Source organism: Lygodium microphyllum, chromosome 25 (assembly GCF_053477565.2).
Source record: "Lygodium microphyllum isolate KBCC chromosome 25, Lygodium_microphyllum_v1.1.10, whole genome shotgun sequence".
NCBI classification, from domain to species: Eukaryota; Viridiplantae; Streptophyta; class Polypodiopsida; order Schizaeales; family Lygodiaceae; genus Lygodium; species Lygodium microphyllum.
Genome location: NC_141159.1, coordinates 130,277,942 through 130,303,176, shown reverse-complemented (window position 1 = coordinate 130,303,176; position 25,235 = coordinate 130,277,942). Strand labels below are relative to the sequence as shown.

Here is a 25,235-nt window from a genome sequence, read left to right as displayed (position 1 = left end):
GTTGGGTATTTGACTCACGCCTCACTTACGCCTATGCTCATATGGGAGTGTCGGTGATCAATAAGACACTGAGGCGCTTTTTACTCTCTGTAGGAGAGGTTTTTTCCCCTAGACTTATAGCCTTATTTTCGTATGTGCTTATGTGCTTATGTTACACACTTATGGGCACTTACCTTGTTCGGGTGTGAACACCCCCTACAACCTTAAGGTTTAAGGGTTGTACTTTGTAGTTTCATTCTACACTCTTTCAGTCTATTCAATTGGGTGTCCTGCTTCACTCTGTCTCTCTCACTCTCACACTGTCTACTGCACTCTCAGCTGCACCTCGATCCTCTCACCCCCCTCACAATTTCTAAGGTTATTTCTTGGAGATTAGTTTCGATAATCTGGATTCGTCGATGGCTTAGCATCATTACAAAATATTGTGGTCTAGTCATCTCATTTAAAACTAGGGAGAGAAATCGATTTCCTCTTTTGGGAGTATTCCTTCTCAATGTTCCAAGACTGCTTTGTGGTTAAATCATAGGGTGTTTGTAATAATTCTTCTTGTATTCTTTCTCTTTATTTCCTTCTGTTTAGCTAGTGTTTGGAAAGGGATGAAGTATGATCATTGGACGAAGTATGTGCTTCTTCAGATGATTGTGGGGAAAAAGTAGAAGGTCTAGGGTCTTGGGGGTCAAATCTTTTCTTAGAGAATGAGATTGATGCACCTCGACCAAAGAAGGAAGAGAAGAAACAACGAACTCATTTGAGGTGAGAGAAATAGTGAGAATTGAGATTATATTTCTCAAGAGAAGAAGAAGAAGACTTGAGGTCTTCCAATTTAGAGTCTGAATCATTAGAAGTATCCTTGGAGTGGCTGGCCTTAGTATTAGAAGAGTGAGAAAGAGGCCTATTATGTTGGGTTTGACTCACACCTACGCTCACAGAGGAGTGTTGCTAATCCACAATAGGACATTGGGACACTTTTTACTCTCCCTATGAGAGGTTTTTTCCCCCTATTACATTATTTTCTATTTTATGTGTCTATGTTACACAATTCGGTCACTTACCGTGTTTTACACCTTTCGGATGTGAACACACCTTAACAACCCTAAGGACTTTGTACTTTCACTTACACTTGGGAATAGCATTGGGAATAGTGCTGTGTCTTCACTCTCACTCTCTCTACTATCTACTATGTACTTCCAGCTCAGAGCTGCCATATCTCATCTCACATTTGGTATCAGAGCTTAGGCTTGGTACGGTCTAGCTCTCCAGGCCTGTCAACGTCAGTCTTCAGCTCGTCAATAGTCTAGGACTACCACCCTATAGGCTCACCCATCTACAACTCCGGTCCAGCTGCATCGCTGCCACCAGTTCACGCCACCATCGCCAGTCAATCCACGTGGTCTCGTCATAGTGCCCCCAATTCCACTGGCACCACCAGCAGCCCTGCGGCAATACCAGTCTTTTGCTCCCAACGCCAACGCCTGCTGTCCTACACCCAGCACCACCAGCCCCAGCTCCCATAGTCTACAATTCCCCCATTACCAATCCTCAGCGCCGTCACCACCTGTAGGGCCACTTACATCCTCTGGCGTCGTCTGCCTTTTGCTTTGCCACCTGATGGTTGCTCAACCAGGCTTCTCCCATTCCACTAGGCAACCAGCATTCAAGATAAAAGAGACATTTGTTCATTTTTTATTCAGTAATTTGAATCACAAAGAGGGACTTTTGCCCGAGTACTTTCTACAACTGCACGTACTTTCGGCCACACACAAAGTGCAGATTCTTGGGATTCATGTCAAACTTTTTGGGGGCTTTTAGGTGTTTAGAGGACATTGGCACATGCACTAAAGTTTCAGTCTGAAATAGACAGAATATGTCCATTTTGGGTAGCAAAATTTTAGGGCTTTTACATTGGTTGTGCTACTGAGCACCGTTTGTGCATTGGATAACGTGCACTTTGGATAGTTGTGATCAAGTGTGACATAGTTTTGCTAATTACAGCTTGGTGTATGCTATAATTTCTGAAAATTTACAGATTTCCAGGTTGTTCCAGCTTTGGTTTTTTCTTTTATGTTATTTGAAACAATGACATTTACCATGGCCAATCAAGGATAGAATGATGTATTCACATATGTATCCAAAGAGGATAGACTGGGCAGCAATAACTATTCTCTATGGTCCTTCATGATGAAGAATGTGTTGATTGCAAAAAATCTTTGGGATTATGTTAGTGGTGAAGTCTATCCCGGAGTTGTGGCTCTTGCAACAGCTCCCCTAGGAGGACATGGTCAAAGGCCCACTCCAACTCAACCACTTCCCCAAAGATCAATAGCACAAAAGGCCTAGGATACAAGGGATGCTCAAGCATTGTCACTGATTGCATTGGTAATTTGATGGTCCATAATCCCACATATAAGGTCTGCTGCTTCTTCACAAGAAACTGGCGAAAGTGAGATTAGCTCTTGGGGTGTTTTGCACCGCAGCCGGAGGAAAAATCAACTGGCGAAAGTCTGTTGGTTTCCTAACGGACTTGGACTCCAGCACGGAGTAGGCCGTCCACTTGGGATTCAGATGGGTGTGTAGAGGACAGACCGTTTATTACCTAGGATTCCAAGTGGGACTCGACATCACTCCTGCCCAGCAGTTTCTTCCAGTCCTCGACTCTATTCGAAGAAAATTGACCTACTTGAGTACAGCTCGCCTTTCCCTAGTGGGCCGAGCCCTAGTAGTTAACCAGGTCCTCTTGGTGATGGCTTGGTACATCGCCTCGTATTGGTGCTTCTCTTCATCCTGTGTAGTTTATCTTCACCGCCTAATGCGGAATTTTCTTTGGGCTGGGTCAGATGGCTCCAGGGTCTCCCGGGCCAAGGTGGGGTGGGTGACCATCATCCAGCATCGATCAGAGGGAAGGCTTGGGATCATAGACCAAGAGTATCAGAGTCTGGCCCTTTTGGGCAAGCTAGTAGTCTATGGTCTCACATCATGGGGCAGACATGGAAGGTCCTATTGCAGGAGGGTCTCCAGTAGTGTAGACCAAGGCTTGGCGGTGATTAGAGGCCGTCCTTGAGATGGATCTTCACAACGGCCTAGATCACGCCCCCCAGATCCTCCTTTCTACACAGCTTACTTCGTGTGTGGTAGGGCCTCCGTAAGGCCCTAATTCAAAGCCCCCCAATATGCTAGGAGGAGATAGACCACTAGCCATTGATCTCGAACCCCGAGATCAAAGATCCGGATGCGATAGAGATTGGCGAGGGCCCCCACATCCAGTGGGCTGGTTGGGAGGCCGGCCCAACTCGTACCATCAGGACATGGGGGGAAGTGTACAAGGTGGTGGACGAGGAGGTGTTGCAGTGGGCATCAGGTTGCCAGACAAGAGTTGAGTTGAGGAGAAAGGAGATTGACGCACCGATACCTCAGGAGTGGCTTGACCCCCCGGTACGAAAGCCGGTAGAGCCCGCTAAGGTATGGGATGCTAGGTTTTCACCAACAGGCATCCCCCTACATGTGGCACGTAGAGTGGGCAACGCCCCACATGAGACTTTCTTCAGCATGTGGGAGGGAGGGCATCTGGTCCTTGACAAAGGGCAGCAGGATGAGGGTTTATGTGTCCTTTCGTGGAGGAGGATTCGGGTGGTTGGCCTTTAGGGGAAGACATGGCATCTGGACTCTTATGTGTTCTGGGAGGAGCTCCGGGAGTGGCGCCTCTGGATTTGGGAAGGTAGGCCACTTGATTTATTTATTTTTTGCAAATAAAATGTGGCTGATTATATTACTCAAAAAAATTGATTACAACGGAGTGCTCATGCTCAACAGACTAGTTCGAGCTGATGCAAAGTCGCAAATACATCATGTATACAAGCCTCTCAAGGCGGTCTGGGGGGATGGGGGCAAGAAGCCATGGAGGGGGTGTGTATCGCCATTTGGGACTGCCTCCCTGCATCACGAAAAACAGTTCCTGGCCACCCTAGGTATGCATGAAGTGACAATAGAGCTCCTGACGAGCCTTGGACTCGCCCTGCACCTGATCCCAACGGCCGCGGAGGAAGTGGATCATGGAGGTCCAGAGCGCTGCTAAGGTCGCATGTGCTGAAACTCTCTCTCCGCCGAAAGTCTCCTGACACCATGCCTTCCAGGTATGCCATCCAGTAAGACTCCCTATGATCTCCCATACCTCAGAGCGGTTTGTTGTGGGCTCCAGTACCTGGTGGATGGGTAGAGCCTCCAAACCAACCACTGCGCATGACCTTGCCTCAATGATGAATATCGTGTCCTACATCCCGGCCTCATACAGAAGCTGACGGCTGTGGTTGACAGCCTGCCAGCAAAAAGCTCCCCATGAGATACATCCAAGGGTGGGTGCTATACGGCGAAGGATGCGGCATGCTCCTCTCCACACCAGCTGCGCTTCCTCACATGACCAAAGGCACTGCTTTGGGTTTTCCCGAGGCTGCTATATGCAATGCTTACAACCTCTCTCCTTCTGCATCTGGGCAAGCCAACATCCCACCGCCAAGCCTCCATATGCAAGCAGCCATAAGAAGTAGGATACCCTCCTCGGCCTCCAACTATCCCATAGGCGGCGCCAGAAGGTCCGTCGGAACAGCTCCATGATGCTATGCTCTGCACAGTGCCTGCTACGTGACGGCGCCTAATCCATATCCTCTTGCATCAGCACGTGTCTCCCAATCTTAGAAATGTACTCCAGGAACCTCGGTGGCTTCTTGGCGACTGTAGTGGTCGGCCATAGCCACTCTCCTAGATCCCACTCCAGCTCATCAAGTGGTCTACACTCCCAGATCCAAAGGCACCACTCCCTGAGCTCCTTCCAAAAAACATAGAGGTCTAGTCTCCATGTCTTCCCCTGAAGGCCCACCACCCGAATCCTCCTCCACAAAAGGGTAGCTATCTCGTCATCCTGCTGCCCTCTATCAACGGCCAAACACCCCCCCTCCTGAACGGTGAAGAAAGTCCCTTGCGGGGCACCTCCCACTCTACCTGCTACCTGTAGGAGGATGCTTGTTGGTGAAAATCTAGCAACCCATAGCTCCCCGGGCTCTATCGACACTCGTATCGGGGGAGCAAGTCACTCCGGAGGTATTGCTACATCTATCTCCCTTTGCCTCAACTCCACTCCTCTCTGGCAGCTTGATACTCGCTGCAGCATCTCCTCGTCTGCCATCCTGTGCACCTCTCGCCATGTCCGAATGGTACAAGCCAGGCTGGCCTCCCAGCCACCAGCCCACTGGATGTGGGGGCACTCTCCAATCTGTGCCCCTTTCCAATCTTTGACCTGGGGGTTCCGGATCACCGGCTGACGGTCTATCTCCTCCTGGCAGCCTGGGGGGCTCTGAATAAGGGCCTTACGGAGGCCCTGCCACACGCGGAGTAAGCTGCGTAGGAAAGGTGATTTGGGGGGGGTGATCTGGGCTGACGTGAAGATCCATCTCAAGGATGGCCTCCACTCACCGCCAAGCCTCGGTCTACAATCCTGAAGACCCTCCTGCAATAGGACCTTCCAGGTCTGCCCTCCCAGTGTGAGGCCGCGGACAACTAGCTTGCCCAAGAGGGCCATGCTCTGAAACTCTGGGTCTATGATCCCAAGCCCTCCCTTTGACCGATGTCGTATAATGGTTGCCCACCCCACCTTGGCCCAGGAATCCCTAGAGCCGTCTGACCCAGACCAAAGGAAGTTTTGCACTAGGCGGCGAAGTTGCACTACACAGGATGAGGAGAAGCCATGAGGCAATGTACTAGGCCGTCACTAGGAGGACCTGATTAACCACCAGGGCTCGGCCGGCTAGTGAGAGGCGATCCATGCTCCAGTAGGTCAGCTTCCTCCAAATAGAATCGAGGACTGGAAGAAACTGCTGGGCGGGAGTGATGTCGAGTCCCACCTGGAACCCTAGGTACCGAACGGTCTGCCCTCTGCTCACCCATCTAAATCCTAGGTGGACGCCTCACTCCGTGCTAGAGTCCGGGTCTGTGAGGAAACCAACTGACTTTCGCCAATTGATTTTCGCTCCCGCTACAAAATAGAATACCTCAAGATCCAGCCTCACTCTCTCCAGCATCAACTCATCATCCTCTATGTAGAGTGTTGTATCATCTGCATACTCTGAGTCTAGCAACTCAGTCTCCTCTCTCACTGGAAGTCCGAAGCCGCATAATCCACTCACACGAGACCTAAGGAACTAAGACATTGCCTCTGCTTAGAGTAGGAATAGGTACGGAGCCAGGGAGCAGCCTTGTCGGATGGATCTCTCTAGCCAAAACTCCTCCCCTCATCTACCACCTATGAGAACCCTGCTTGTGGCCGATCTGTAAACTACAGGGACCCCGCGAATCCAAGCCTGGGGGAAAGCCCACTCTGTCGCCTCAAAGAAGGTGAATACATTGTCTAGGATACTCCTAACCTGGACAAAGCCTGTCTGTGTGTCATGGATGATATCTGGTAGCACGGGGCGTAGTCGCCCACCAATCATCTTTGCCAGTGCCTTATAGGCCACTGACAATCAGGTGATCGGTCTCCACTGGGAAAGCTCAAATTGGTCTCCACCTTTGGAAAGAAGACTGATAAGGCCTGCCGAAAGGCTCCTTGGCATCTGTCATAAAGTGAAAATCTCCTAGAAGGCCATCAGTAGGGGTCCTTCACCACTTCCCAGTAGATAGTAAAGAAGGCCTTAGAGAGGCCATCCTCTCCGGGGCATTTCTGCCTGTTGTGAGAATGAAAAACCTCCTCTAGTTCCTTCTCTGTGAAGGGGGCTAGGAGGGAGCGTCCCATCTCCTCTATGACGAGGGACGGGATGTGATCCCAGACGTGCTCCCTAACTCACTGTCCTCTAGCTAAGGCTGTCTCCTGCTGGAAAAGGCGTCTATAGTAGTCAGTGGCAATCTCCATCACCTCGTCTGGGCTAGAACGAGTCCTCCCATACTGATCTCGAAGGCTGCGTATCTGCTCTTCTGAGGTGCGAGGCTGGTGCACCTGGAAAAACTCCCTGCACATCGTGTCCTACTTTCGCACCCAAAAAGCTGCTGAGGTGCAGAAAGAGAACTCTGAGCACCTGTCCTTTAGGCCAACAGTAGCTGCTCGCGCTCACAACTCCTGTGCGTGGAGGGTGGGATCCCCTGGTGCCTCCCATAGTAATCTCTATGTGGCTACAAGGACCCTCCGGAGTGCTCTCTTCTCCTCCCAACTCTACTGCCTGGCCTAGGCAGGCCAATTGATGAGTTGGAGTGGGACCCTGGAGAGTGGCTATGGCCGGCCACTGTGGTCACCAAGAAGACGCCGAGGTTCCTGGAGTACACAGTCAGGATTGGCAAACTGATAAACAGGACATTTTCTATGGCTAGCCAAGGCAAGAACAGCTCGAATAGTCGCCATACGAGCACTAGGGGCAAAAGTATCATGGAAATCAATGCCTAGGCGTTGAGGAAAACCTTTAGCAACAAGGCGAGCCTTGTGCTTGTCCAAAGAACGATCGCTAAGGTACTTGGTCTTGAAGAACCACTTGACACCAATCACCTTCTTGTAAGAGGGATGAAGCACAAGAGACCAAATGCCATTCCTCTCAATAGTCTCCGACTCGGCTTCCATGGCCTTCCGCCAATGATCAGACTGCAAAGCCTCCTTCATTGAAGTGGGCTCTCGATCCTGCATAACATGGGTCAGCAAACCATAGTTGGAGCAAACAAGCTCCGAAGAATGTGCCCGTGGAAGCTATTGTTTGCTGAAGACTCGGGAACATCCACCGGCGGAAGCTATAGTTGGAGCAAACAAGCTCCGAAGAATGTGCCCGTGGAAGCTATTGTTTGCTGAAACAACATCCACCGGCGGAAGCTCCTCAGGGGTAGCCGGTGGAAGCGAAGACCTTGAATCCGAATTAGAATCTCCATTAAGAGGCTCTGGCTCCAAAGAAACTGTCTTGGGAGGCCAACTCTTCCCTAGATCTCCAAGGACGGGGTGCTCCTCACCCCCCTTTGTGGCTGGTACTTCCACGAACTACACATCTCGGCTCGTGTAGACATCCCGTTTAACGGGATCAAATAAGCAATAACCTTGGGATTGGGAGATATAGCCAACAAAAACCTGTCATCGGGAAGTCGCCTCGAACTTATCACACTACGTCTTCAGAATGTGCAAATAAGTATTACACCCAAAGATCCGGAAATAAGAGAAAAGCTTAGTCCCGAAGTAAGCCTCAAAAGGTGTCATCGTGTCAACAGCCGAAGTGGGAGATTGATTAAGGATGTGAACTGCAGTAGCCACTGCCTCGGCCCACAAAACTGAGATGTCTGTCGGTACTCCATCATGGTGCGTGCCATCTCGATCACACTTCGGTTCTTCCTCTCCAAAATGCCATTCTCTTGGGGAGTATTGGTGTTAGCAAACTCTTGGTGAATGCCCCTATCTGCACAAAAATGAGCAAACTCATTAGACATAAATTTACCTCCCTTGTCTTAACGCAAGGTCTTCAGAAGCCGGCCAGAACGGTTCTCCTAAAAAAAAAGCCAATCCTTGCAATGAGAGAGAGCCTCCGACTTCAAAGTCAAGAAATAGACCCAATTCATCTTGCTATAGTCATCTATGATCAACATGAAGTACAAGCTCCCCTTCAGGGACTCTGTCCTCATCGGGCCACAAAGATCCGTAGATACCAGCTCCATGGGTGAAGTAGACCACCTAGAAGCTTTGTTGGGAATCGCATCCCGATGTAGTTTCCCACGAATACAGAAGACAAATGGTTAATGGCTCACCACTATGTCTGGCAAGCCTCGGACAAATGACCCTCACGACGCCTTCCGAAGGTACTCGTACTTCAGGTGGCCAAACTGAACATGCCATAGCTTGGACAGTGTCTGAGAAGTAAGAAGAAGAGAAGTAAGAGCTGAAGAAGATTTCAATTTTTAGACTCCATTCTCCTCATACCCTGCAGAGAGAACCTTCCTCGATCCACGATCAAAGACTTGAGTAGTATCACTGTCAAACTCCACCAAGAGACCAAGAGCACAAATCTTATGAACCGAAAGTAAATGATACCCCAATCTTGGCACATGCAACACCTAAGAGGTGTGGGTACCACCACCTCCACCTGGAAGAAGTAAGAGCTGAAGAAGAGTTCAATTTGTACACTCCATTCTCCTCATACCCTGCAGAGAGAACCTTCCTCGATCCACGATCAAGGACTCGAACAATATCACTATTAAACTCCACCAAGAGGCCAAGAGCACAAATATTATGAACTGAAAGTAAATGATACCCTAATCCTCGCACATGCAACACCTTAGAGGTGTGGGTACCACCACGTCCATTTGGAATAATCTGCATCTCACCCCGCGCAGCAATAGACACAGAAGAGTTGTCTCCAATGAGAATCTGCCCACGCGAAGGTCGCAAATGGACAACACCAACAGAAGGAGTCATGTACCGTGAGGCACCACTATCCACAATGTGAGAACAGAGGATCGAGGTACAACTGGGATTCAGTAGACAGTGTGAGAGTGAGAGACAGAGTTGAAGCACGACACCCAAGAGAATAGACTGAATGAGTGTAACCTGAAAGTACAAAGTACAACCCTTAAACCTTAGGGTTGTAGGGGGTGTTCACACCCGACACACACTAAGTGCCCAAATGTGTGTAACATAAGCACATAAGTACATACGACAATAAGACCATAAGTCTGGGGGAAAAAACTCTTCCTCCTAGTCCGAGACCATAGGAACCAACTCTTCCCTCCGAAGAGTCGACTCCCGCCCTGAAGCAATAAGAGCGGAATAAAAAGTACCAAATCATGGCGGCAACTGGGATAGTAAAGTGATCGCCATGTCTTCAAAGGAAATAGGCTTTCCCGCATTTTGAACCTACATTTAAAGCTGCCGAAGCTTTTGATGTGTTCCCGAAGCGAAAAAGACTTATTCACGGACAAAGTCTGCATCTGCACCTCAAAAGAAACCCTCTTAATCAGGGTTATCCGGTTGTACATCTAGTCCAGCTCTAGCCATATCACGGACAAAGTCTGCATCTGCACCTCAAAAGAAACCCTCTTAATCAGGGTTATCCGGTTGTACATCTAGTCGAGCTCTAGCCATATCTCACGAGCCACCGTCAAGTGCTCAATGTGAGCTATCACGGCTGTGGTGCAAGACAAAAACAGAAAAGATCAAATCCTGGCATTCAGTTTGTCCCAATGAGACTGGGTCTTGGTCAACTCCACACAAGCATTGGAAGAGAGTTTGGACTCATCCCTCACCGAGGACCTGTTAATCTCCTCCATCACCAGTTCCGCCAAATCATAAGACTCTAAAATGGCCAACATCATCGCCCACCAGATGCAGTAATTGTTACCATCAAGCTTTTGATCCGTTGGAAGAGCCGGTAGGACAGGCACCTTCCTGTCTATGATCACCTAGAACTCCAAATCAGTCTCTATAGACAGGTTAACCTGCAATACCTGCACAAACGCAAAAAGCAGCCCCCTTTGACTGTGAAAACACAGCCTTCTAGGACTGGTTCCTCCACTGCCCAAACCTTCTTCACCTACGCCGGAGGCGATGAAAAGGTAAAATCTGCAATGGAAGGCCTTAAACATAGCTTTCCTCCCCTTCGAACAGCAATAACCTGCAGCAAATTTACCGATTAGACTCCTTTCCCGCACGCCCATGCTCGCTTCAGCCTTGATCCGATGCGCAGCCCTCCCACTCGCCCTCGAAACCTGGAAACGCAGCCTTGTGTCGTGCTGAAATCTCCTCTTCAGATAGATTCAGCCCTCAGTCAGTCCATCTTCACCGCTTTGATACCATGTTAGAGTGCAGCGATGCGGAAGCGTAGGACGATTGAGAGAAGAATGAACACAGAGAGGAGAGAGAGAGAGAGAGAGAGAGAGAGAGAGAGAGAGAGAGAGAGAAAAGGAGAGAGTGTAGGACAAAGACTGAGAGAGAGTGAACACAGAGAGGAGAGAGAGAGAGAGAGAAAAGGAGAGAGTGTAAACGCAGAAAATCTGCGGTGTAGTATGTTGTATAAGAGTGCAGAAATAAGGGGGCAGAGGAAATATCTGCATATGTCTTTGACTTGATGACCTCGATCTCCATCAGCCCGAGCACAGTCTGTCTCAGCCAACAGATCTCAAGATCAGAATCTGAAATCACTGAATAAATGAATGATCAAGTGTGCCACAAGAACCGGCTATAAATAGCCAAGAAATAATAAATAACAGCATCAGGTCAGCTGCATTAAATGCAGCCGACAGCAGAAATGAAATCTGACCGACAGTGCAGTCTGACTGCACTGCTGATGTGGCACTGATGATGTGGCACCTCCTCTGCCATACTGTGCTGACGTGGCACTGACTGTCCAGGAAATGACTGGCTAACAGAATCTGGGACCTGATGGGGCTGTGCTGAAGTAGGGGAGATGGACGCAGCTTGGACAAGCAATGCGATGAAAGATTTTAGAGTGGATGAAGAAGCTAAAGACATGTTCATGTATGAATTTTGTAAACATGGCTTGACGGAAGGGAGTGCCTCAAGCAGAAGGCGAGGGAGTGGGGGGTCTGTGGGTGGGTGTGTGTGGAAGTCATGCAAATACATAGTGGTAACAAGGTGGAGCAGAGCATCCTGTTGGGCCAATTCAAGGAGGTGGTGTGCAAGCAGTAGTGGCGGACAGGAAGAGAGTAGGCAGGTGGTGTAGGTGTGCAGGGAGTTGGAGGCTAATGGTGACCAGTACGGAGGTATCAACTAGGCTGATGGCGACCAAGGCTAATAGTGACCAGGTGAGGGGGCAGTGACCACCAAGTAAGGTGGAGGCTTGTATAATGAGTTGGTCTGATTTGTGGATAGCTCCAACTAGACTTTTGAATATTCATACTTTGTTGTATTTTCTTATGAGTAATATAACTAGCCATGCCCTTCTTTCAACAAAAAGATCATGTAGGCTAAATCAAATTGTATCACTGTTTTGCAGATGGATTAACTCTATTGGCAAGAAGCCTTTGGTCTACAAAAATGCTCTAGAAGCATCAAAGTTATAATGTGGGATTAAGTTTATTTGGCAAGGTGCGTATGGAAAACACAGAAGTTTCTTGCTCTTGCACTAGAAATTGAGGATGCGGTTAGCAAAATCCAAAACACAGAAGCTGTTGTTACTAGTTTCCTTTTCCCAAGCAAAGAAAAAACTATTAATAAAACCTCGGAGTAAACCCCCTTTCAAGATCAGATATTAAAAGATGAGTTTTTTGCTTCCTTTCAGCAGTAAGTCATCTTAATTCAAAAAATTATTCTACCTGGAAAAACGTATTTGTATATTACTCTATCCAAACCTAAAATGTGTCCTCTCCATTTGGCTGTTATAGAATAGTTCCCTGAAGTTATAGCCATATATCTGCATTCATACAGACCCATTTTCTCACGATCATAGTGAATGCTCATATTCAGTGGAATAAAGCTTCCAGATTTTATTATTGAAACTTCAGGGTGGCTGTCAGAGGATGATGTTGGATAACCCTTTTTGTCTCGTAGCTGAATGTAGAAAATGGACATATTCCCTGCAAATGAATCCCTCAAGCCATCCCCATACACGTCGCTTAACGTGTAGTTAACTTCCCCTGGAAAATGTTAGAGTAGTCAAGACACTAGCGCACCAAAAAAAAAAGCATATCCATACATTCTCTAATCAAACGTGCACAAAATAGGAAGCATCTGGAAACCTGCTCACACACCTTGCATATACTGGAATGGGAAAGGTGACCCAGGAAGAGAGTTTCCTCCTTGTCTGATGATTAGAAGAAAATATCCAGAAGTACTCAAAGAAAATGTTAACAGCTGCTCTGTTGCTCCGTTAACAGGAGGATTCAGAGTGAGGTTTGACAAGGATAGAAATGATTGAGTAGAATTTTTCATTGCTCCAATGGAGATGCCTAGTTTCGGAAGATCTTCCTCTTTTATGATCACAGCATTTTGAAGTGAATCCATAAATTTCAAAGCAAAATTTGCAGTTCCTCGAACGTCAAAAACATTTACTCCATTAAGCCACCTTCCATAACTCTTCTGAATGTTGACTTCTCCTGCATTTAATGGAGTTTCATGAAAATCACTGGTTGTTTGGCCAATAAACATTTTCATATTCAGCATGCATAGATTCATTACAACAAGTCAAGAAGCCACCAAGACGGTTGAAGATCTTTGACCCCTTCACTAACTTATCCTATTATTTAAGATTAAGTATAGCCAGCAGACTTCAATAAGCTATATGTGAGATACTAAATTTAGGTAACTCTAGAAAAAAGGTGTAAATAACAAACTATAGAAGACAAATCTGGGTCTAGAAAGGAAAAAGCAATATAAATAAAAAACCACAAAAGATAGAATCAGGTCTTGTCATGTTGATACTGACAAAGAGTGTACATAATGAACTCAAAAACAAGGTATGATCTTTCTGTTCTATAGAAAGTAACACTTCAAAGTCAGTGTAAAATACATATAATAGCCTTTTATACATTTTTTGGGTAAAAGATTGAGACAAAAGTATCCTAAGGGCAATCACACACAGCCCTGGCCATCTGGGGCAGTGTGAAAACAGTCCCTTAAAATGTACAGACAGAGTCCCCACCCTCTTGCAATACAGAGCAGTGGTTGGCCGCTGGTTAAGGCTTTAATGTGTGGGGGGATTGGTGGAGGTCAAGTCCCATCAGCCACACTTTTTACTTTTCAGTGAACAAAGTTTGTTTCCTTATGAGTTGAGTGTGGATATGAATATCAGGCAGGGGAAATCCCCCACCCAGATCTGTCTGCCACTTAAAAATACAGAGCCAATCAGAACACTAAGATGTAGTGCAACACCCCTTTTTTTAATGCACTACTTCATCTGTCCACGATAGTGTGTAGCTGGCCTAATGCAAAGTACACAATCATTCTTGTAAGGGACATCCAAACCACAAAATCTACAATGAAGGGGAAGCCTATTACCAGGCCTAGGTGAATAACTACTAAAACCATCTGTAAGGAGGTCTAGTGAATAACTAGTAAAACCATCTGTAAGGAGGTCTAGTGAATAACTAGTAAGGAGGTCTATATCATCAAACCATCTGTAGCTAGCAAGGAAAGAAAGTGTCAGGATCCCAGGTCCTATAGAGCATCTCTCCTCCTCCTCGTAGTCTCCAAACCACCCTATATCCTCTCCCATCTGCCACACAGAGTATGGAAAATCTCTATCCAAATCCTAGAGGGAGTTTCTACAAGGGATATATCTGATGGATCTCTAGCATGGCTACATCCAACAGTCCAAATATACCATGCTATGCTAGCTTTGATCTCCCATTTGTGATAGTAGCCTTAAGCCCACACTATCTATAAAAATTCTAGTATTGCAATCCTACTCAAGAGCTACCCCAAGACAAAGTCGGCATGACTCCCTTGTACGTCCTCATACCCACAGGCTGGGCCTCTATCCATGACCCACACAACCATACCCTAGGTCACAATTATAGACTCTTGTGTGCCACGAAAACTATCCTAAGGACTCCTATCACGAGGACATGAAATTTTGATGCATTGCTTAGCATTTTATTAAGTTGTTAATCAAATGTGCAAATGTGAGTTGCGCATGTGATGTGCAAGTTAGTTATTTCACAATGACGGACCAAGGTCCCCAAGATGTCAGTGGGTATCAAAGGCAAAAGTTGTAATAAATTATCCTTGATAGGTAATAGGTGGTACGTGATATCAAATTTTGGCCTAGAAGATTTTATTAACCATTAATGCCAATGGTAGTTCAGGAGCTAGTAAATGCTCAAGATTGCTTGCTTGACAAATTGGCCTAGACAATTTAGTTGTTAAAGTCAATTTAATTGGGCTGAAAATTGTTGAAAAATGCAATTAGAAGACTGCCACTTGGCAAGACCTTCCCATGCAAGTGAGGAAAGACTATATGAGGCTGTTGGAGCCTCATTCTGGCATGGTGGAGAGAGAGAGAGAGAGAGCTATCGCTGCAATTTTCCAGCCATTAGTGATCACAGCGCAACCATTAGAGACTATCAAAGAGCTTCCCCTAGCTGGTCAAGAGGTCATTGGAGCTAGGTGACAGCCCATGTAGGCTCTCTACAGGCAAGTGACAACAAGTTTGGGGCCCACAAGGCAAATTACTGCACGTGGAGCTTTTGTTCATGGTGTGCATTCACAACAGGATAGCATTGAATTTCAGCCAATCTTGGCAATGAAACTCTAAAATTTCTCTCTCTCCAACTTCCTCTTCATTCTTCAGCCAATTCACAGCTTCCTCAAGAGATCTTGGCCAAATTCAGTCCCTAGAGGGTACAATTGAAGAATTTCCACTGCTATACCCTAATTACAATAGAAATTAAGGTTTACCAGCCATCCTAGGAAGAGTGCTTAGAATTCAGGGCCTAATACTTGAAATTCAGCAGATAAAATATGGGTATTTCAAAGAATTTCAAGAGGCCAGTCATCCAACATTAAGTTTGGGGCAGAATTTGTCATACAAGGAGCAAATTGAAGGCCAATCCCCAAGCAAACCAAGAGGCAAATTGGTTTGAAAGGTTGTTGGTCATTTATGATAGAAAGAGGCAATCAAGAGCAAAGGAGATTCAAGGAATCTCATTGTATTCCATCCTGATTGCAATTCAAGATAAAGAAATACCGCAAGAGACACCAGTTTGGAGAACAAGGAGTTCTCCACCATTGTCCAAGATTAAGTGGTAACATTTGCATTTTCAATTTATGTGAATTGTATACTTGCTATAATTAGTGTTGATTAATCAAGTCATTACCACCCTCTTTGAGAAGGAATGCTGGTTGCTATAAACACACCATCAGCTAGAGCTACAGTCCATCCAGTGAGCTATTTCAAATCTACTGTATATGGCTGAAGTTCATGGTTTCTTGCTGATCCTCTGAGGCAGCATTGATAGCTCAAATCTGAGCTGACTAGCTGCGGGTTACTCTGAAAATTCAAACTCTTGAACTTCATCAACAAGTGGGAGATAATTTATGTGATCTACTCCTGCTCATTTTTATCTACTGCTGCATAATCCTGACTGAGAATCTGTGTTTTTTAAGCACGGCTCCATGGCTTGTAGTAGTGAGATTGGTTCTACCAAGTTCGAAGGCTTTGCCTTCCATACTTGGCAAACTAGAATCAAACTGAATCTAATGAAGAAGGGCCTTTGGAATATAGCCGATGGCAAGGAGAAGAAACCCCATGAAGCAGCTCAACAAACTACTTGGGAAGCACCGGATGACAAAGCACAAGCAATCATCAAGCTTGAACTGAATGACACTTACATACACCACGTTGATGGTTGTGATACCGCCAAAGACACATAAGACCAACTCAACAAACTGTTTGGTGCTCACTCAAAGAGCTCCAAGTTTGGTCTTTTAATTGATTTTTTCCATCTTCTAATGAAGTCTCAAAACCCTCTTGCATCTCATCTTAATCTTATGAAAGGACCTCTAACTCAACTTACAAATATTGAGCTAAAGATTGATGAGGACATCATCATTGGTGTCTTGCTAAAGTCATTTCCTAAAGAGTATGACAATGTGTTCACCACTCTCATTAATATGCCTTCTCCAAAACTGGTGGAAATAGAGGCATCTCTGCTTGAGGAGAAGAGATTGAAATTCAAACAAGAGACCAACAACACTGCTCCAAAACAAGAGGCACTCTACACTAAATCAAAATACAAAGGAAAGAATTAAATCATTCATAATAAACCCCTTGTAACTTTTGTCACAAGCTTGGTCATAAAGAAAAAGATTGTTTTCACAAGAAGCAAGCTCAAAAAGTGTTTCTCATGAAGATTGCCCAAGAAAGTAATGAGGAAGCTGAAGAAGACAAGGAAGAGGTAGAAGCTGAAGAAGAAAAGCATGAATCATTATCCATGACTTTCAAGAAGAAGAAGAAGAAGTAGGGAGCTAAGAAGGTTCCTCTAGATGTGTCCATTTATGAAGGGTTTCTCTAGATGTGTGATTCTCTTTTGTAACTCTCAAGCCATGTCATGGAGAGGCCAGCCTTGACACTTCCAGTACATAGACCGATCATGAATACGGGATGCCATCCAATCCAACAAGGCACGAGGAGCTACCTCCACACCGATAGGATAACCCAAGTGTTTAGTTATATTTCCCTTAGGAATTACAATACCATTCCAGCCCAAAGCCTACAAATCATTTCCCGTACAAATGACATAGCAAAAAGTTTCCACCAACCATTGCCCAATTAACATTTGAGCGATCAACCTTAAGAAACATAAAGGAATCATCTACTAAAGATTGACCCACAAGTTGGACCCCACTGGTAAGAGACAAACCAACGATCTCACCTTGACTGGCCAACTTATCCAACAAAGAAAGCATTGGGTAAGTGACTAATGGAAACATCAAGGGACTAAGAGGGCAGCCTTGCCGAAGAGACCGAGATAAGGCAATTTCATCAGTGACACCTCCATTAAGTGCAATATGGGCCATTTCCCCCTGACTAATAGTATCCACAAGAGAAACCATACGTGGCCCAAAACCCATAGTGAACATTAGCTGCCTCAAAAAAGACAAGCTTACATGATCAAATACCTTTTCAATATCAAGCTGAAGCATAACAATCTGCTGGCCAGAAGCTTTTGCAAACTCAATCCCCAGTTGAACATTCAAAATGTTGTGCATTATATTCCGACCCTTAATGAAACCGTATTGACGTGGATGAACCAAATGTGGAAATACTTTCTACAATCTGTTGGCAATGATTTTTGAAAAGATTTTGTATAAAGAGCCGATAATAGAAATGGGTCTTCATTGTTTCAAAGAGATAGGAGAGGGAACCTTAGGCAATAACCGAATGACTGCAATCTTCCAATCTGAAGGCATGACACCAAAATTCCAAACGTGCTGACACAAGCGAGTCAATGAATCCTTAAACTACTCCATTGGCTAAAAACAACATTAGGAAGCCCATCCCAACCACGGATTTTCCTTATAGGCAAAGGGGACAACACCTCTTCCACTTTATCCCCTGAAATATCAGCCTCTATTAAGACTACCCATTCTGGTTGAACCTAATTACTAATCAGATCACGAATGTATCTCCGAACTGAGTGTACAGCATCAGAGGAATCTCTTGAGGGCCCAACAATGATTTAGAAAAATCTACACACATCTAAATGATGGATGCAAGATCTCTCGCCATAGCACCTTGCTCATTCTTCAAACGCACAATATTTTCCCAAGTGTATTTCTGATGTAATCAAGAAAAGAATTGATGAGATTGACAGTTATTGTCATGCAAAGCTTCCGCTCTTGACAGCAATTTGTATTTAGCATATTCCTCTTTGTTGAGAAACATGGATCTAGAGCTATGCTAGCTATGGCGGACGAAGGTTATAAATATAAAACATAATTGAGATAAAAAATTGTAACTCAAGTGAATTAGGTTCCAAGATAGATTAACTTGGACTCATAAAGACAATCTTGAGTGACACAAAATGATAGTACTCTTACATTAAAATGAGTGTCAACAAGTACATGCCTTTATAGCTTTTTTTATAGTACCACTCTCCTCACTGTGCATATGGCATTTTGGATATCTCTTCATAGAGCATACATCATATGTCTATCTTCCATACAAAGCCTCTTGTAGGCAAGCATCTTTTGGACACACATCCAGCCTCTACGGGCATTCATGTTAAGCATCATTTTCTATTCTCAACACCCCCCCTCAAATTATGAGTCCCTACACTTGTTGGCTTTTGCCCCCCTACATGATAACATGGCCCGGAAGACTAGCTCATAGGTAGCCTAGTCAAGTTCAAGCTTGAGACTTTACATCTTTGGCAAGGGTTTTCACAAAGCAGATCCACTATGGGAAAAAATTCCTTAGAACAATCTATCAAATTTGTTGATGGTAGCAGAAGCATCTTCTTCTTCTTCATTCATGAATTGACTTTGGTGGTGGTCATTCTGCATCTCCTGTGCTCTTTTCTTGTGAAAACATTCAGTGGCAATATGACTAGTTTTACCACAATAATGACATGTCATCCAACTTTTTTTGTCGGTGTGTTGAATCCTCAACCTCTTCCTTTGGGTCCAGTAGCTCCTTTGGTGTATAGAAGATTTTCCCTTAAGTTGGTCTCTTTTACATCTTTGCTTTTAAATTTGCTTTCTCTATCAAGCAGTGAGTGCTTAATGTCTTTCAGTAAGAGATTGGGAACATTACTTAGTGTTGAAACAAGGTTCTCATATAGTGCATGATTAACACTGGCAAGTAGCACTGCTATTGCCTCATCCCCATCAATGTTCTTTTTCAGAGTTGCTAGCTGAGTTTTAAGGATATTGAACTTATTAATGTGTACAGTCATAGATGAACTGTCTTTTACATCCAACTTATAAAACTGTATAAGTAATTTTACCTTTGAGTTCTTTGCTTAGGTACCAAACATCCTGTCAAGTTCCTCCCAAGTGGTTCTAGTATCTCTAATGCCAGAGATATGATGTAGCACATCATCACTTAGTCCCCAGCCAATGATACCTAGTGCCTTGTTATTCATCTTCTTCCGTTCTTTGGTTTTTTATGAAGTTAGTGCAAGGATCCCGCTTTCTAAATCTTCTACCATGTCATTTGCATCACCTTCATCATTTTCAAAGAGATCCCTGAGGTCTTTCCTCATGAGGTAGTACATGGTCTTTTCCTTCCAGGCATGGAAACCTTCCCCATTAAACTTTGCTATTTGCTCAAGTTCTACCATGTTGATAAGCTTCAATTATTCAGCAAAAGAGTTGTATTTCGATGTGTCAAGAGACACAAGTGCAAGGCAATGTAAATGCACACTCTGTAGTATTAAGAGATACTATGTTTGGTCTTTAAGCTTGACTCTTCTTCCTTCTTGATGGTGATTATTTGATGCTTGTCTTTTCCTTCAACTTGAGTCCTTGCTGGAAATTGAACTGGGAGCTCAAATTAGAGTGGCAAAACCTTCCAATGGAGTGAGATGGAAGAGGAGCTTGATAATGATATTTGATTAAATATTCCAAGTCTTCCAAACACTCCACAAATTTCTTATCCTTGATGTTTTCATTGAGTAAGCTAATGAATCAGAGTGGCAATAGGTTGGTTTGAGTGTCAAAAGAGAGAAAATGAAGTGAGTTTGTGAGCTTGAAGCTCAAAAGGCTATGGCTTCGATTAGGGTTAAACAGGCCAACTGGTTTTTCACTTGTAGCAGGAGCTGTAGTGCATCTTTTGAAGAACCCTCTGGTGGTGAGATAGCTCATACAATGGGCTTCAAATGCCTTATAGATACAAGCTGGATCGTGGCATGCATGAGTGGCGGGAGCTGTATGACAGCACGCAAGTGCAAACAGGGCAGTGAATTCCAATTTCTGCAATGCTGGAGCTGTAGAGCAGTAATGCCATCGATTGAGGTGATAGGAGGAAGATATCTCCAGAAGGAGTCACTGGAAGATATGGCCTGTAGAGAGAGATCTAGAAGCTCTAAGGTGGGTAGGTGCAGTATATGGCTATGACTACCACAAGGTCCACCAGCTGAGATTTGAAGTTGAAACTGGAGAGGTGAGCTGAATGTGAGTTGGTTAGAGATCACAAGAGGTGAAGGGAGACAGTTACAAAACACGGATCTAGAGCATAGCACTGGCTATGGAGGATGGAAGCCAATAACAAGACTCATAGTGACATAGACAAGAGGACAAACTATTGCTCAAGTGAATTAGGTTCCAAGATGTAAGCTTGGACTCATAAACACAATCTTGAGTTGACCATGACAGAGACACAGAATGAAGTACAAAGTACAAAATAGCATTGCCTCGAAAAGTAAACCAACTACATGTCTTTATAGCTTTTCAGCTTCTCCACTCTCCTCACTGTGCATATGGGATTCAGGACATCTCTTCCTAGAGCATACATCATTTGTCATTTCTCAACACTAATTACTAACCAACCCGCAAATATATTGGCAAGCAAAGTGAACAACATCAAAAAGAATCTCTTGCGGACCCAACAAGGACTTGTAAAAGTCAACACACATCTGAATGATGGAAGCGGGTCAGTCACCATAACACCTTGCTCATCCATCAAATGCACAATAGAAGCACCCGTGATCTCAGCACAACACCTAGGGGTCCTCAAATTAGGTACGTTGAGTGACCTTTGTCGATTGGCTCCATCCCTAGTCCCCTAGCCCTCTAGCATCACCTACAATTATTCAAGGCACATCAAGGGTAGGACATACCTAGGGAGCTTGTCTCGCCTATGGTTAGACCTGTCACCCTGACCCATTTGCACGATTCGTTTTTTGCACTCTGCCTTAATACTGTTGCAATCCATCATGGTAAATAACGCACGAACAGCCATGGAAAGTACACCGTACTCGTCGAGCAATACAAGTAGCTACCAGCTACCGTAAGTGCGGTGTCCCTGTGTTCAATTATGCTATGTCGTGCAGTCACAACGCAAAGGATGTCTCATACACCTTCACGTGTACTTCTTCTCAACATGGACAGCTTTGCTTCATCCACACGTTGTTATGAGAAACCAGCCCATGGTCTTCTAACTACGCAATATCTAAGTATGCACGAGCACTCACATAATATCTGCACCAAAATATATACACTGTTTAGCTTTTTGTTTCTTGGCTTTTCTTTTCTTTTGCTTTTTCTTTTCCTCACTTTTTTTTTGTGGACTTACCTAAGTACAACCATTGCAATATTTTGAGACTATCAGTCTTTCAATGGGTTGGGAAATGTTGAGATTTGAAGGCTTAGGAAATGGATAGTACAGCGATGATTGTGCTCTAGCCTCATTGTTAGAGAAATAGTTGTTGAGATGGGGAGATATACTTGAGATTTTGCAACCCTCTTTGGAACATGCGATTGTTGGTGCAATTGAGGTGACACATGCATTAAAATCACCCATGGCAAAGCCTTGATGAGCCATGGCAAGGCAGTGTAGGTCATCCCAAAGCTGACAACATTCCCAAGCAATAGAAGGAGCATACACACCCACTAGCCACAAAACCTCTCCCCCTATAGAATTTCTAGAATCACAAATCTACCGTGAGGGTCCTGAGAAACCAATGATGGTTGTAGGTGAGATTTGACAACCAACATAACTCCAGATTTATGTGGAGCACAACCACTTAAAAAGATTGCATAATCCTTATATACATAAGAAGATCTAGGCAAAGCATGTTGTTTATGCTCCATAGCACAAAAACCATCCCAATTTCCAACTAACACAACTTTCCACAACCCATACTACTTACTGCCCGAAGAAATACCTTTCACATTCCACAAAGCAATTCTCATGATAAATCACAAATTAGAAAAACTACTAAACCATCACTTTCCCTTCCCCTTTTACATCAATAGCTTTAGCTGCTTGAAACCTCTCCATCTCACTTCGGATTACATCTACAAGATCTGCCTTTTGCAAACCAACAATCGAAGCACGAGAAGAAAACTGTTATTGCTATGAATGGAAAACATCCCGAGGAGGCACAAGCCTCTCACACGCATCAAAGCGCAAAGCAAAATCAAAATTCATTTTATAATCCTCTGCAAGTGCACGTGAAGATTGAGGTTTCATATAAAACCCTCTACCTCTGCATTGAAAGGTCTGAGTGAGAGGGTGCGGCAGTGGGTGGGCAGGAGTCGAATGAGAATCCTATCTGGCATTACGTCTAACCACAGTGACCCAAGAATCATCCTGAGAAGACAAATTCTGCCCAACCGAAAGCGAAGCATGCTCAACACCAACTTGGGAAACATCCTTCTTTCCATCATCACGACCATGTTAAGGAAGTGGCTCAAGATCAGCTTTTGGCTGTTAAAGGATCTGCTGAAGATGATGGTCTTGCATATCCATGTCAAGATCCATAGAGCGCTGCAATACCTTTGGCCACATCTAAAATAGTGTCCAGCAAAAGTACCCCATTTTAGCTCATAAACCAACGTTTGCAGCCCTAGAACCTCAAAACGAATTTTGGTCGGGCGAGGTTTCTCTGTATCCCAAAGCATACATGCCTTGTTCCTATTGCGAGAAGCCAGTTGAGGCTCCACCAATACCTCACCTAGGGTTCTCAAAACCAAAGGAAGGAGTCGCCAAAGATGTGCAGGAAAATCAACCACCTCCACCCAAATTGGGCAGGCCTGCCTCAACACCTCCTAAAACTCGGCCATAGGCCTCCAAGGGACCATATGTACTAGCTGCCCATCCATGGACAAAGGAATGCGTCGCATAATGTGAGCCCGCACTTTCGAGGAACAAAAAAGAACTTCAAAAAACCCCCTTGGACCATCATAAATCTCTTCAACAAGAGGGACCTCCACATGCCCTGAAGCATCATCTTGGCACTATTCAACATTGACAAGCATGGACTACAACCAAGCACAAATCCTAGTGATCAAGGGAGTCCTTCCTGTAATGCAAAAGATGGCTGCCCTCTCATGGAAAGCAACAAGCTGATGTAAGACCAAGTCAGTTCCCATGACTGCAACCACATGATCCCCATCCGATAGAGAGCTAGCTTTACCCTCATTGGCATGAACATAATCCGACATACGATGATTGGCAATGGCGAGCATGAACTGAATAAACCCATCAGTCTGTGAGCATGAAGCATGAGCCTCTAGCTCAAGCAAATTTGGGGGACATAAGACCGGTTCCTCAACCGACATCCTACAACGTTTACCCATCTCATCCCCATTCATCAACGGCCCGGAGTCTTCAACCGACGAATCACCATCTGATTCCACCGAATCTTTGTCATTCCCATGCCCTATATGCTGGTCGAGGAAGGCCATATGAATACCATTTGACACTTGCAGATTTGCCATAACAGAAGTTGATGTTGATCACGAACTTCTTTCTAAACCCTAACTGGCTAAGTCAGATCTGAAACTGAGACTGACTCCTTCAAGCCCTGCATGAAAACTCTCTGCGTAGGTGCAGTATCTTTGAACAGTTTGTTCTACACGCAAGCAGACTGTCCCCTGTTGTAAATCAGCAGTCCACCGGCCTTCTCGCTCTCTCGCTTTCTCACTCTCTGTGACAGAAAAGATACAAGCAGAAAGGATACAAAGCGTGAGCTCTGACGTGATGGGTATGCATGCGTGAGCTCTGACGTGACAGGTATGTGACGGGTATGCAGGTGTGAGCTCTGACGTGACGAGATAGGTTAAGTCTGATACAGGACAGGTCATCAGTAATGCAAGCATGATGCAAGACAGGTCGTCAAGTTTGATACAAGTCTGAGATCGTCAATAATGCAGGCGTGAGCTCTCTCTCCAATACAAGCATGACCTCGCTAATGCAGTAATGCTGTACTGACGAATGTCCTGTGACAAAAATACATGCTGTGACGAATGTACTGTGACAAATGAGGATGCTGTAGTGAGAATGCTGTGACGAAGGTACTGATGCAGGAGCACTGAGAATGTTGTAAATGTACTGACGCAGGAGTACTAAGTGAACAGTGACGGGATGTACCTGCAGTAAATAGCGGTGGGCCTTGTGAATAGTATCTGCAGGGATGCGCAGTGACTGATGGGACAGTTTTGTGTCGTGACTGTGATTGTATAAGAAATCTGTTGACTCTCTCAGACTGACGTGAATGTAGACCTGTGTGAATGTACTGAGATTGCAGATGTACTCAGACTGATGTGAACCTTACCATGCTGTGTAGATTGGACACCTGCGTGAATTCAGACTGACGCACATTAACATTTCATGCTACAGTGACAGTTTAGGTGAGATTGACAGTTCTATACTACATTGACAGTTTATGCTACAGTCATATTTTATGATGCAGTCACATTGACAGTTTATGATATACTGACAGTCCATGCTATAGTGATAGTTTATGTTACTGGTTTACTACTCTAGTCAGACTGTAAACAGTTTTATGCTATAGCACATACTATAATCGTAATGGAAGAAACTGACAATGAAGGAATCACAAAACCAACCATGGAAACAATGTTTCATACACCGCCAAAGAACACGAGATACAAACCTATAGGCGTAAAACCCGAGATTGAATTGTCTCTCCAGGGTCAAGTAGATATAGAAAGACATCCCGCAAAATTAATGAAACATTATATGAGGAGATGTTGACCATACTCTGTGCTGAAATGTGTATCATGAGGAAGGAAATGAAAAATGATATACAAGAGCGGGTTCGAGCTGAAATGATGGAAGAACTAAAAAAGGAGATGCAACAAACATTGG

At 44.9% G+C, this 25,235-nt stretch overlaps 1 protein-coding gene across 1 annotated transcript in view; it reads right to left on the bottom strand.

The window, feature by feature from the left end:
- The window catches only part of LOC148014751 (uncharacterized), a 285,635-nt gene that overhangs the window by 186,875 nt on the left and 73,525 nt on the right, over positions 1-25,235 (bottom strand). Inside the window, exons 8-9 of the mRNA XM_087666600.1 lie at positions 12,706-13,050; positions 12,271-12,591 (exon numbers count right to left, since the gene is read on the bottom strand). Of these exons, the coding sequence (XP_087522726.1) occupies positions 12,271-12,591; positions 12,706-13,050 (666 nt within the window). The remainder of the gene's footprint in view (positions 1-12,270; positions 12,592-12,705; positions 13,051-25,235) is intronic.